Raw genomic sequence first — 14,332 nt, 5'->3', positions numbered from 1 at the left:
ACAGGACAAACAACCTGGTTTCTTCAATAAATAAACCTCAGGAAAAGAAAAATAAACCAAAAAAGGAGAGGGAGAAGAAACCTACCAACTGTAAAAGATGAGAAATATATCAACCACTTATAAGCATGTTTTTTATTTGGATTTTGACTTAAATAATTTGTAAAACAACAACAACTGAGATTGGGGAAATTTGAATACCGCTTAAATATTTGATATTAAAGAGCCACTGTTAACATTTTTAGGTCCGTTTATGGTATCATGATCATGTTTTCTTACAGGATTCTTCTCTTCTATAAGTATCACTTACTGAAATATTTGTTAAGGAAATGATATGACACTCAGGACACACTTCAAAATAATTCCTTTTTGTTTTTTTAAGTAGGCTTCATGCCCAACGTGAGGCTTGAACTCACGACCCTGAGTTCAAGACCTGAGCTGAGATTAAGAGTCAGACGCTTAACCGACTGAGCCACCCAGGCGCCCCTTCAAAATCATTCCAAAAGAGATGGGAGTTGGGGGTGGGAAAGTGGGTAGAGGTAAAGATGAAATAAATAAGACTGGCTGGATGGTGACAGTTGTTGAAGCTGGATCGTGAACATAAAGCAATTTCATCTTCTTCTACTTTCATACACGTTTGAAATTTTCCACAATAAAAAGTTTAAAAACAAACCATTTTGGCTCCTGTCCTTGAATCCTAAAATCAGTTCCTGACCATGCTTAGCACTCCTGACTCTAACTTCTGAGACCTAAAATCCCACCCAGCCGAGCCAGGGACTGGGGCAGGGGCAGTCCCTGTGAGGGAAGGGATGGAAGGAAGGAACTGAGCCAAGGGGGGGAACAAACACTCACCTACAGCGGACAGTGCAACTGTGGGCTTCCTTGTGTCTCTGGAATAGAAAAGTCAGAGATCAAATGCCCAATCTGTATGCCACCACCCACGTGGGACTTTCTACCCTCTGCACACAGTTCTCCACTCCCCTTTCAGTGGGTGCTTAGAGTTCAGAGGGAACGTGAGGGCCTTAAAAACAAGGGTAAAGAGAGGCCTATCTCCCTTCAGGGACAAACCTTCTCAGCTCCTTCAAATGCGGCTGAGGCTGAATTTCAAATCACACAGTTGGAGCCACAGAAAGCAAACTAACTACATGATTCGGCATGGCCTCCATGACCCCGATGCAGGGGTGGAGGAAGCCAAAAGAATCCCTTCCTGGTGCCATTTCTCCTGGTGGCAACGAAGTGACTGTCATGGAGGCTTAACTCTGCAAGGACCTTCCCAGCAGCACTTCAGAGCTGAAGTAAAAAGCTAGTCGCTAAGAGGGGGAAGCAGCCTAAGGGTCCATCGACAGATGAATGGATAAACAAAATGTGGTCTATACATACAAGGGAATATTATTCAGCCTGGAGATGGAAGGAAATCCTGTCGCATATGGTACAACATGGATGGACCTTGAGGACATTACATTAAGTGAGATAAGTCGGTCACAAAAAGAAATACTGCATTATTTCCCTTCCACTTGTATGAAGTTATCTCAAGTAGTCAAATCCACAGAAACAGAAAGTGGGAAGGTGTGCAATGAGTAGTTTTAGCTTTGTAAGATGAGAAAGTTCTGGGGATCTGTTGGGCAACAATGTGAATATATTTTACTGAACTGTACACTTAAAAATGGTGAAGATAGGGGCTCCTGAGGGGCTCCATCGGTTGAGCGACCGACTCTTGATTTCGGCTCAGGTCACAATCTCAGGGTCATGATACAGAACCCTTCATCGGGCTCTGAGCTGCGTGTGGAGCCTGCTTGAGATTTTCTCTCTCTCTCTTTTCCCCTCCCCCGATCTCTAAATAAATAAATAAGTAAATATATAAAATCTTTTAAAAAAACGGTGAAGATGGTAAATTTTATGTTTTGGGGTTTTTTTGTTAAAAACAAAACCCTACTCCTGGATAGAACGGGAGACTCTCAGAGAGACTCCTGGGTTCACTACAAGGCTGGAGGGCAACTTCTCCACGAAATGGTAACGTGACAGAACTGGGCATCCACCCAGAGCTAGGAGGACCGGATGGCCAATCTGCGGCTCAGGCTTACTATGCAGAAAACCTGAAAAGGAATCATCTGTTCAGTGTCCCTTAATCCTTAAATTATGAAAACAATTATTTCACATCAATGAGGAATACTCTAAACTTGCCTCGTAGCTCCCTGGAGTTTTGTGGGGGGTTTTTTGTTGTTGTTTGTTTGTTTTAAAGATTTTATTTATTTATTTGTCAGAGAGAGAGAGAACACAAGCAGGGGGAGCGGCAGGCAGAGGGAGAAGCAGGCTCCCTGCTGAGCAAGGAGCCCAGTGTGGGACTATATCCCAGGACCCTGGGATCATGACCTGAGCCAAAGGCAGACTCTTAACCAACTGAGCCACCCAGTCGTCCCCCTGGGGTTTTGCTTATTTAAGAGCAGCCCCCTTCCATTTCCCCCAGATTTTGGGCCCCTTCCCCGCTTGGCGCTGCCATTAGATGACTCACCACTGAAGCACTAACGTGAGCGGGATGCAGGTGAAGTCAGCTGCGCACACCCTGACTCGCGGTCTCCCTTTCCCCGGTCTGCCCACCTCTCTGAGTAAATCATCCCAGAGCCACTGCCATTTGGGAGCAGAGCAGTCTGCTGAGGGGAGGAGGGGTCCCATCTGGGGGACTCTATGGACTATACCCCCTGGTTAGTCCTCTCGAATTGTTACGGCAAAGGGAATTTGCTCTACGAAGGGACAAGGGAACAGATGTTCATTAAGAACTTATGACAGGCCGGGCCGTGGGCTGGGTGCTCCTTCACTCGTCACTTCCACGAAGAGTAACCCTGAGAGGTGGCTCTCAGTGGCACTTATAGGCAGGGCATGGAAGCCTCACCAAGAGCAAAGCAGATGGGCCTTAGAGCACTCAGTGTCTGCTGTAGCAGATGTGTGTCTATACCCATCAACCCCCCCACTGTCACCTGTCACTTCAGTCAAACTTCCGCCTGACTGGGGCCCCAGGGTGGCTCAGTCGGTTGGGTGTCTGCCTTCAGCTCAGGTCATGATCCCGGCGTCCTGGGATCAAGTCCCGCATCAGACTCCCTGCTAGGTGGGGAGCCTGCTTCTCCCTCTGCCTCTGCCTCTCTCTCTCTCTCTCTCTGACTCTCATGAATAGATAAATAAAACATTAAAAAAAAAAAACAAAAAAACTTCTGCCTGACTTCCAAACGCCAGCACCTCTGTTTCTCTGCCAGAGGGATTCCCCTGCTTGCTGAGGCCTGCTTTGCACACCTCTGTGACGGGCCTAAAGTGCCAGGGAAGGGAGGCCCCAGGGGGCAGGCTTCAACCAATGACTGACAGAGGATGGCACCCCCACGTCCTTAGCCCTTGAGGGTGGGACACCTCTGAGGAGGGAGTTCTGCACTAGCACCTAGCAGTCCCCAGTAGGTGTAAGCACCCCCTGTTCACAGTGGCACCTACGGTGGATAACACGCGCCCTACCTGTAGCCTTCCCAGTCCTGTCTCTCTTCGCCATCCCCACCAGCATTTCTGTCACCTCCTAAACAATGTGCTTGTCATGGTCATGTATCCTCATCTCAGGGTCTGCATCCAGGGGAAACCAAACTAAGACCCCTGATCTCTAAAACAAAGGTCCAGGTTGTGGTGGTTTGGCCTTTTAATTGTTCTTACTTGATATCCCAAATGTAGATGTAGGTGTCCACGGAGCTGGTAACCAGGAGATCTGGCTCAAATACGGCCCAGTCCAAGTCACTGGGAACATGAGAAATAAACAGAAAAACAACGAAGAGAAAAAATTCAGAGTTCAGAGTCCAGGTCCAAAGCACCAGCAGATTTAGTTTCCAGTGGCTTCAGAGAAGTCACCATTCATGGGCCTCCTTAAGATGACTTAGGGCGGCAATCTCCAAACTTCTTTGGGAATGAACATGACTTAACTAAGCTTTAAAGGAAACTTTCAGGTCCTTCCCCCTGTCATCACCAGCTATACTGTCACCTGCTCCCAAAAAAGAAATGGAAGATTTCAACTTCAAACACACACACACAGCAAAAACACGAAGTAATTTTTGACTTATCATTCTCTAAATCAGATTCAACCACAGGTACCTTGAGTAAAACCAACATCTCTTAAAGCAGTGGCAACCTGCCACCTTGCCGTGTAGCTTTCAAAAAGGGCAAGTCCTCCCTACCCAGGTCCTCCCTCCTAGAAAGGCAGTTCCTGCACAATTAACACAGGCAGGGGGTCTAGCCTTTCCCAGCACTTCCTGGGTCAGCTTCCCCACTCCTGCATTCCCTGCTTGCTACTTCCCAGGAGGAGTATTCCCCAGCCAGAAATAGTCACCTAAGGACAGGATGGATCAAGGGACACTCCAGAGGCCAAGGCCACAGGCAGGAGGTGACCGTGCAGCTGGATAACGGACTCTGCTGCAGGAGCTCTGTGTGGTGCCCCACAGCTGCCAGAGAAAGAGCAAAGGGCTGCATCCCACTGTCGGTACTCCTGGGCACTGGTGATTGTGAGCGAAGCGATTCTACTGGCAGAACTGTCTCCCTCCCACAGGAAAGATCGGCTCTAATCCTTCAGTCCAGACTGGGCTGTACCTGTCTAAGTGTCTCCTGGGATCAGGGTTAGTGGTTACACGAATGCTGGTTCCTAAATCCTGGTTGCTCTTCGCTGTGAGGGCCATCACTACCATGAACGCAAAGGACCCAGCAGCCACCCGCAGCCAACGCAACACAGAGGGTCAAGCCATGGAAGGAGGATGGTGTCTTCATTTCAGTTCCCACGGGGACACTGACAAAGTGAGACAGGCCAGGAGCTGGGGAGGGCTAGTGCCTACCTGATGACACGAGTGTGGCCTTGTAAGGTTGTGCCAACTTCCCCGCTGCCATCTTTCCACTTATAAAGGTCGACCCGCTGGTTACTCTGAAAAGAAACAAGGGAGAGAAGGCAGCCAGGAGCACATGAGAACACGTGCTCTCACTGCAATCTGCCTAGGGCTGAGAAGAGGAAGCCATGGAGAAACCAACGTGCATGGCAGAGATCCTACACACTGACTTCCTTACCAAGACATTAGACATGAGTACACTTAGCATCTGAGCCAAACCCAGCTCAGTACCCAGGACCTTAAAGGGCAGTGTTGTCTTCAAAGTGAACCCACCCTGGGGCGCCTGGGGGGCTCAGTCATTAAGCATTTGCCTTCAGCTCAGGTCATGATCCCAGGGTCCAGGGATCGAGCCCCGCATCAGGCTCCCTGCTCTGCGGGAGGTCTGCTTCTCCCTCTCCTGCTCCCCCTGCTTGTGTTCCTGCTCTCACTGTGTCTCTCTCTGTCAAATAAATAAATAAAATCTTTAAAAAACAAAAAAACCAAAGTGAACCCACCCTGAACAGGTACAGACAGTTACACTGAAGCTACAGATGCACTACCGAGCACATGAGTGATGGGTTATGGAGATGTCCCCTGGCCGACAGAAGGACCACCTCCCAACGCAGAAGGTCACACACCCATGCTCTCCAGCTGCTATCACACTAGATGTTTTTAGCTCACCTTTCCCACCTATCAAATGCCTGGAGTCCTTCTACCACACTTTATTTTTTTTTAAAGATTTTATTTATTTATTTGAGAGAGAGAGAATGAGAGATAGAGAGCACGAGAGGGAAGAGGGTCAGAGGGAGAAGCAGACTCCCTGCTGAGCAGGGAGCCCGATGTGGGACTTGATCCCGGGACTCCAGGATCATGACCTGAGCCGAAGGCAGTCGCTTAACCAACTGAGCCACCCAGGCGCCCTCTACCACACTTTAAAAACACATATGCACAAGAAAGAAAACAGAACTAACACCAAAGGGGTGTCCTAGGAGGCAAAATTATACAAGATTCCTTGAAATATGCCTATGCTAAATTTCTTAAAGGCTTAAGTAAAAAGACACAGGAAAAACCGGCCAGAAGAAACCACACTACAATAGGGAGAGGAAAGAAAAAACTACATTTCACTAAAAGAAAAAACAAGCCAGCAAAATATTTAAATATCATAAGCTTATGAAAAACACCAAAAGTGAATAAAAATTATAATCATCTAATTACTAAAAGGTATCGAATAATTTCTGAACTGATACATAAGATGCAAGTACATTAATATCTATATATTACCAGAAATGCCAGTTTCCAATTCTAAACAGGTAAGGTTCCTGGTCAAAAGGTTAGGATTGAAAACAGCTTCCAATGGGAACAGGAATGAAAAGTGAAGTCCCCTCATCTTACAATATGATCCCCTGCCATTTCCAGAGGCTCTGCTAGTGCTAGTTATGTACTAGGAATCTTAAGAGCCCTGCCCCCTGCTCTTTCACACCACACTGCACACTGGCTGTCATCACCCACATTACAGGGGAGGCAACTGAGACTTGGAGAGTTGGGAGAGCACTAGAGATAAAAGAGTGAGTGTCAAAACTAGGACTTGACCTCAGATGTGCCTAACTCCAAAACTCTTTCTCCTGAATAAGGTTGCCTTCCAACGAAGAGCAATAAAAAAATAATAATAATAAATTGAACTTCACCAAAATCAAAACTTTTATGAATCAAAGGACCTTATCAATAAAGTGAAAAGACAACCTATAGAATGGGAGACATATTTGAAAAATCATATCTCTGGGGTACCTGGGTGGCTCAGTGGGATAAGCGGTTTTGGCTCAGGTCATGATCTCGGGGTCATGAGATAGAGCCCCGCGTTGGGCTCTGTGCTCAGCAGGGAGTTTGCTTGTCCCTCTCCCTCTCTAAAATAAATAAATAAAACCTTTAAAAAAATCGTATCTCTGACAAAAGTCTAGTATCAAGAAATACAGAGAACTCTGACAACTCGGCAGCAAAAAGACATACAACCCAATTCCAAAATGAGCAATGGACTTGAAGAGACATTTCTCTAAAAAAGGTCCACAAGTGGCCAATGGGCACATGAAAAGATGCTCAACATCATTAGTCATTAGGGACATGCAAATCAAAACCATAGTGAAATACCATTTTATACTCACTAGGATGGCTATAATTTAAAAATTAAAGAAAAAAGAGGTGCCTGGGTGGCTCAAGTCAGTTGAGCATCTGCCTTGGGTTCGGGTCATGATCTCAGAGTCCTGGGATCGGCCCCTGTGTCGGGCTCCCTGCTCAGCAGGGAGTCTGTTTCTCCCTCTCCCTCTGCTCCTTCCCCTTGCTTGTGTTCTCTTGCACGCCCTCTCTCTCTCAAATAAATAAGTAAAATATTTTTAAAAATAAAAATTAAAGAAAAAAAACCCCAGAAAACAACAATTCTGGTGAGGATGTAGAGAAATCGAAACCTTTGTCCATTGCTGGAAGGATTATAAAACCACTCAGCTACTGTAGAAAACAGTCTGATTGTTCCTCAAAAAGTGAAACACAGACTTAACATATGACCCTGCAATTTCACTCCTAAGTATATGCCCAAAAGAAGTGAAAACAAGTACTCAAAGAAGTACACGTACACGTATGTTCATTTCTGCCTTATTCACAACAGCCAGCCCAAATGTTCACCAGTGAATGAACCGTTAAACAAAATGTGTTACAGCCATACAATGGAAGAGTATTCGGCCATAAAAAGGAGTAAGGCACTGATTCATGCTACAACGGAGATAAAGAAGGCAGAGACAAAAGGCATGTAGTGTATGGTTCCAATTATAGGAAATATCCAGAACAGATAAATCCACAGAGACAGAGCACAGACTGGTGGTTGCCAGGGGCTGTGGGGAGGGAGAATTCGGAGAAACTGCTGATTGATAAGGGGTTTCAATTTGGAGTGATGGAAACGTTTGGGAACTAGAGAGGGGAATGGTTGTATAACATTGTGAATGTAGTAAGTGACATTAAATTGTCCATTTTAAAATGAATGTCAAAAAAGAAAAAGAAAAAATAAAATAAAACAATTGTCCCAAAAAAAAGGGTTATCTCACCACTTATAAACAAATGTAGTGTTAATCCACTCGGGCCAAGTACTGACTGGTCAGCCTAAAGCAGTGGTTTCTAATCAGGGGCGATTTTGCTTCCCAGGGACATTTAACAACATCTAGAGGCATCTTTGGTTGTCATGAATACGGGGAGGGCAAGGAGGAGACGGGGACTCGGAGACAGAGGCCAGGGATGCTGCTTGATCTCTCACAATGCACAGGACAGCCCCTGCCAGAAAGAATTATCTGGCCTGAGATGTCACTAGTGCCGAGGTTGAGGACCCCGGGACCAAATGTCAAATGACCAGGGGCTGAGGGTGAGAGGGAGAGAAAGTCCTAGAGGTATAAGCCAACAAAAAGAGCATTGTTCCTAACACACAGGAAAAGGTTGGGAATGGGAAAGCTGGAGACTGGCCCTCCCTTCCCCTTCGGAACAGTCCCCTAAAGCAGCTCCACCTCAGACGTCTCTGGTGAGAGTCAGACAGTCGGATTCTATTTTGGAAATGATGGGGAAGAGCAGCTTTTTGTTCCTTCTGAAGCTGACAACGTTACTCTTCTTTCTTTTTCCTCAGATGCTTTCCTCTCTCAGACTGTCATTTCTGGTAAGAACAGACCCAGACAGCGCCGTGAATGGTTGCATCTCCTGGATGATAAGACGGGTTCCTTTAAATACCGTCCTCCCGGCCCAGTGCAAAAGGAGCCAAAGGCGTAGATTTCTAATTGTTCTAGGAGAATAGGATGCAAATAGAGAATCTGGAGAAAGATCCCAGAGATGATCTAGCCCAGATCCTTTTTCAGGCATGAATCCCTTGGAAAACCTAATAAAACGTATGCATCTTCTCCCTGGAAAAATTCACATATACACAGGAACATAAAATCTCAGGGGGTTAGCTGATCTAATGAATCCCAATCAAGACAGAATCCCTTCCTTTGAGTGGAAGGGTGTGTGCAGTCCTCTGATCCCTCTGAAAGCGATGAACGTCAGAGTCACTAGCCAGTTACCTTCCTGCCAGTGAAAACAGGTTCCTATCACACACAGAAATGGAGGCATCTACTCATTTCCCTTTCAAAATCTGGAGCCACAGAAGCACAACATCTGACACCACGGGTGCCAGCAAATCTGCTCAAACCTAGAAACACACACATGCACGCATGTGTATATATATGTCAGTAATTTGCCTCCATCTTCCCTCTAGAACCATTCATACTTCTTCTCTGCCTGAGAAGTGATGGTTACATTCTCTTCTCTACATAGAACATAGACCTACTGGCCCCAGCTCACACTTTTAAAAGCCTTTTCCTATACTGCTTAAATGAGCTCACCGAAGCTGCAAAATAGTGTGCGAAGCTGTCGTGAGGGTTCCACTGCACAGCTCCAATGTCCCATTTGCTCTGGCGAGAGATCTTTCGGTGACCTTCGAAAGGGGCATCTAGATTAACGATGTATAAGAATCGGCGGCTAGGAAAACAACATCAACATTATAACGATGTAACAGCATTAGCACTAAGACAGAAAAGTACATTTGGAATTACATATGGTTTGTAAACAGCGCTCAAAAAAACCCCGGATGTGTACGATGTTCATCTACTCGGAAAGGCATACAACCGAAAAGAGGGAGCCACATCCCTGTGCGAGCCTGTCTCTAGACATGGCCTTCCCCCCTGGATCCTTGGAAGTCTGACATCTGCCCACCGGATTCAGCGCCAAGCCTCTCTGGTGCTTCCCAATCGCCCCACTAGGGTTGGTCCCTGGGTCCGCGCTACTCCCACCGCGCGGTTTGCTTGGTGAGGGTAGCATTTATCTCTGTAGTACAACTACTGATGGTAAGGCTTCGGTCCTGAGCCAAATGGGTGGAGTAGGGACCGTGTCTCCAATCTCTGCAGGTCTCTCCTCACCAGGCACAGTGCTCTGCATTCAGTAAACGTGCGCTACACACATCACTCATCTCTCAGTCAACTATCCTGGAGAAAATCTCAAATTCCCTTGCAAGCTGACGACCTGGTTAAGACTGTTGGGAAGGAAATAGTAACCAGTAAAGTAATAGTGAAATTAACATATTAAGCGCTGAGAATGTTCAAGGTGCCAGTCAATATAAAGGCTCTGAAAACAGGAGTGTCCTGTATTCACCTATCTTCCCTCTGCTTTAAGGGAAAAATCCTTGGTGTGTGAATCAACATCTCAGCAGCCATTAGCTGTTGTTAGAGAACACGCCAAGCCCCTGGGTATCACTGAGGATAGGTGGGCTCAATGATGAAGAAAAAGATTCATCGTCCCTGCTCAGAGGAGATAGGAAATGCAAGTTAAAATGGCACGTCACACTCTAGCAGAAACCCGACAAGAGAGGGTTAGGGGGGGAAGCAGGAAAACACAGGCAAGACACAAATTCACAGAACTTCCGGAACTTCTGGTGCAGAACAAAGATCTAGAATCTCTGACACCCTCTGAAGGAATCACCTGATCCTGTAGCAGGGAGGCTGGCATCTTTCCATTAGCACCAACAACAGGAAAAAAGGTCGAGAGCTATCCATGTGGGACGCGAGTCAAGAGGGAAGGTCAGAGGCATGACAGAGCAAAGGGAGAGCCACAGAAAGCAAGTACTTCAGGATAAATATGTCTGATCGAACATACATGTGTATCTTCATTCCCCCATGAAGACCCACGAAAGAAAGAGTAAAAACATAAAATCAAGAAACCCACAAAGACAAAGAGACAGAGAGGAAGTGAAGAGCGCAAGGACAAATAGTAACTGATGGAAAGAAAGCAGACACCCACGTGCCTGCAAAGGGGATGTGAATGACAGGGAAGCTGATGCACGCTGCAGAACCCAAGCCGGCCCAGGAGCTGGAGGCTTCGGCCTACAGAGAGGCTGGAGAAGCAAACGTAGAACAGAACAAGCACGGTTTGAAAGAGCACTAAGGAGAGTGGTTTATGCACACCCCAGAGAGCCGGGTGACCCCCTCTTCTTCACCCGGGGGGGGGGGCGTGCTTTAGAGAAACTACTTGAGGGGAGCCCCAGACCTGGGACGACAGGCACAGCAGCGTGTGAGGATGAGGGGATGTACTTAAAACAGGGCACTGAGGTGGGGTGTGAGGCCCCCCGGCCTCCTCCCTACTCAGTACTCACAACACCGAGCTTTCGTCTTGAGACAACGACAAGTGACAAGAGGATTCTTCTCAGGGGAAAATGACCAGCCCAAGAAAAAAACAAAGGCAACAAGTTAACAACACAGAACCCAGGAGATGACGACATCTGGGTGCCCGCCCAAAAAAGGGGTCTGGTCCCCACCCGATCTCCCTCTGACAAACCCCACTGCCACACACGTAAACTGATCACTCTTTGACAGTAACAGAGAGCCAGTGAGTATCAGTCACCAGAGGCAACATGGGAGACAAGCACCAACACGGTTGAAGGAAAAGAGGAAGTAAGCAGTGCACAGGAAAGAGGAAGCCTGGAACGAACACTGCCAGAGACGGAGAAGAAGACACGGTCAAGAACAGAGAACAAGAGAGAGCTCCTGGAAATGAAAAGCATAACTGAAATAAAGAAATCTGATCAAAGAGTGGGAAGTTAAAGCTGAAGGAAACTCCCAGAATGCAAAACAAAAAGGACCAAAAGAAAATTCACAAAGGATATCCAAGTCGGACTAGGAGCAGCTCCAGAAAGAATGAGAGCGGGAAGTAGAGGGTCGGAAATTACCAAAGACGCAGTGCAGGGAAACTTCTCCAAACTGGAAGACACGGACTTCCAGAATGAAAGGGCCTTCCAACAGTGCTAAAAACTACTCTGGATCTTAATCTGAATGGGGGTCGCATGGGCGTATATATTTGTAAATTTACTTGAGCAGTTCACTTAAGTACATACTTTATATATTTTCAAGTTCAATGTAAGAATACGAAATGGTGAACCTCTAAGATTATGTTGAAAAGTAAGATATATGTATCTAAGAGCACACCAAAACAGGAATGCTTGCCTCACTTCCAGCGAAGTGATCCCATTCCCTCCTAGGATGCTACAAATAACAACAGCCACATCAGTGAATGCAGAAAAGTCTAACATTTGAGACACAGTTATCCCTTAGCACCTCTGTATTTTATGGTTGTTAATATAGCCACATGATGCCAAGTATATGTTATGTTTCTATCTGTTTAGATAAAACAAGGAACGATGTATAAAAAAGAGGGGCTCTGCCCAGCACAATGAATGAAAAAGAGACATACACCAAGGCAATCACAGGAAAAATTTCACACACCTGGAGGTAAAAGTAACACTGGAGACAAAGATAAAATTTGAAAGCTTCCAAAGACAAAAAATAGGTCACATACAAAGTCCAGAATCAGAATGGTATAGGACCTTTCAAAATTACTCTGAGTAAAGAACCCCAAATACTGACTCAGCCCAAAACTGTTACATAACTATATTGGAAGGAGGGGGAGGTCATGTAAGGGACACACAGAGGAAAATAATAGTGCTAAATCCTCATCTATTTTAAGAAGTCAATTTGTTATGGGGCGCCTGGGTGGCTCAGTTGTTAAGCGTCTGCCTTCGGCTCAGGTCATGGTCCCAGGGTCCTGGGATCGAGTCCCACATCGGGCTCCCTGCTCAGCGGGAAGCCTGCTTCTCCCTCTCCCACTCCCCCTGCTTGTGTTCCTGCTCTCCCTGTCTCTCTCTGCAAATAATAAAATCTTAAAAAAAAAGAAGTCAATTTGTTATATCTATGATCTATGAGATATATCTATGATGGATAAATCAAGATACCGAGTATATGTATACTATTTGAAACAATGGAGGCAACCCCAAAGAAAAAGCTAAAAGAGTCTCAGTTGTTTCTAGTGAGTGGGATCAGAGATAAGGAAAAGGTGAGGTAGGATTCTGCTGTCTGACAATATAATCCTTGTAATGCTATACTGACTTTTTCAATTATATATATGTACTTCCTTGATTTTAAAAAACCAGGTTTAAAAACTGAGTAGTTAATGGGGCGCCTGGGAGGCTCAGTTGGTTAAGCGACTGCCTTCGGCTCAGGTCATGATCCTGGAGTCCCGGGATCGAGTCCCGCATCGGGCTCCCTGCTCAGCAGGGAGTCTGCATCTCCCTCTGACCCAACCCCCTCTCATGCTCTCTCTCTCTCTCTCTCTCATTCTCTCAAATAAATAAATAAAATTTAAAAAAAAAGATTTAAAAAAAAACTGAGTAGTTAATAAATAATATATCCCCAAAACCACTGACTTGCACACTTTAAATGGGTAAACTGCATGATTTGTGAATTTTATCTCAATAAAGCTGTTTTTTTTTCCTGAGTGCAGAGGCGGCGGTAAAGAGACATACCAATTGTTCCTCAGCTATGCATCCAGTATGACAAAAGAAAATGGTAATGGTAAGTGTCTCTGGGGAGGGGGTCAAAAGGAAGGAGGAAAACTTACTTCTCACTGCATAGCCTTTTGAATTATTTAAATGTTTGCTACATTTTTTAAGGTAAATTAAAATATGATTTCAAAATAAAACAATGAAATAGAAGATAATTCATTAATTCATAAGTGCGTTCAGGGGCACCTGGCTGGCTCAGTTAGTAGAGCGTGTGACTCTTGATCTCCGGGTTGAGTTCAAGCCCCACGTTGGGTGGAGAGACTAGTTAAAAAAAAAACTGATAAATGGGTTCATAAACAACTAAGTTAATGAAAATACAGCAAACTTAGAGAGGTCGTGAATATGAAAGGGGAGGGGAGATTCTGGCCATTATGTGGCAGCACACTGGTACCATGGCGCAGTGATGAGCAAATGTTGGGATGGTGCTTAGTTGCCAGAATCTTAAAAATGCTGGGCCAGACGACACCACAGAAATTATGTAGCTCGATTTCTCCATAACGAAATCAAACTCCTTCACAAGAAAACTGAAGTCCAGGGAGGCCGAGTGGATAAGTGTCCCGGGACTCACAGTAAATGGCAATGCCAAACTAGGACCCAGATGCCGTCGATCCTGGTAACTACCTGTGAGACCACAGCAGACAGCATCCTTCTACAGAGTCCGGGCGATACACAGAAAACTGCAATTCCAAGACCAAAGTACCAGTCACTAAAATTTCAAAGGAATTTTACTGCTTACATATTAGGGCAGAGACAAAAATAAATGGCAAACAATCCCTCTAAGTACCTCCCGAGGTCACTAGGAGAGCAGAACAAAGCCCTATGACCACAATCCTTAAAGAGAAAGAGTATTTTCCAACTTCCCAGAAACCTCCCGATTTGTAGTTTCTTCCCAGAAATCGCAGCAGGGTAATGCTGCAAGCTCACTTACCCGGAAAGCACAGCATGCTGCCCGAGACGGTCCACAGACATTGCAGTTGCCTGAGAGAGAGAACACATGTTCAGTTTTGCCCGCGAAGCC

General features: G+C 45.8%; 1 protein-coding gene across 15 annotated transcripts in view; it reads right to left on the bottom strand.

Moving 5' to 3' along the window:
- The window catches only part of WDR59 (WD repeat domain 59), an 84,186-nt gene that overhangs the window by 55,763 nt on the left and 14,091 nt on the right, over window positions 1-14,332 (bottom strand). For 2 of the 15 annotated variants that reach the window (XM_073880015.1, XM_073880002.1), the window contains exons 3-8: window positions 14,243-14,294; window positions 13,883-13,991; window positions 9,272-9,407; window positions 4,842-4,927; window positions 3,679-3,759; window positions 850-887 (exon numbers count right to left, since the gene is read on the bottom strand). In XM_073880015.1, coding sequence (XP_073736116.1) covers window positions 850-887; window positions 3,679-3,759; window positions 4,842-4,927; window positions 9,272-9,407; window positions 13,883-13,991; window positions 14,243-14,294 — 502 coding nt within the window. Of the gene's footprint in view, window positions 1-849; window positions 888-3,678; window positions 3,760-4,841; window positions 4,928-9,271; window positions 9,408-13,882; window positions 13,992-14,242; window positions 14,295-14,332 lie in introns of those variants that run through there. The other 13 variants (XM_073880004.1, XM_025888868.2, XM_025888869.2 and 10 more) reach the window with 13 other exon arrangements.

Source organism: Callorhinus ursinus, unplaced genomic scaffold (genome assembly GCF_003265705.2).
Source record: "Callorhinus ursinus isolate GAN/ISIS: 27379988/994484 unplaced genomic scaffold, GSC_fseal_2.0 scaffold37, whole genome shotgun sequence".
In the NCBI taxonomy this organism is placed as follows: domain Eukaryota; kingdom Metazoa; phylum Chordata; class Mammalia; order Carnivora; family Otariidae; genus Callorhinus; species Callorhinus ursinus.
The sequence above is the reverse complement of the archived record's forward strand: the minus strand, read 5'-3'. Positions and strand labels throughout refer to the sequence as shown.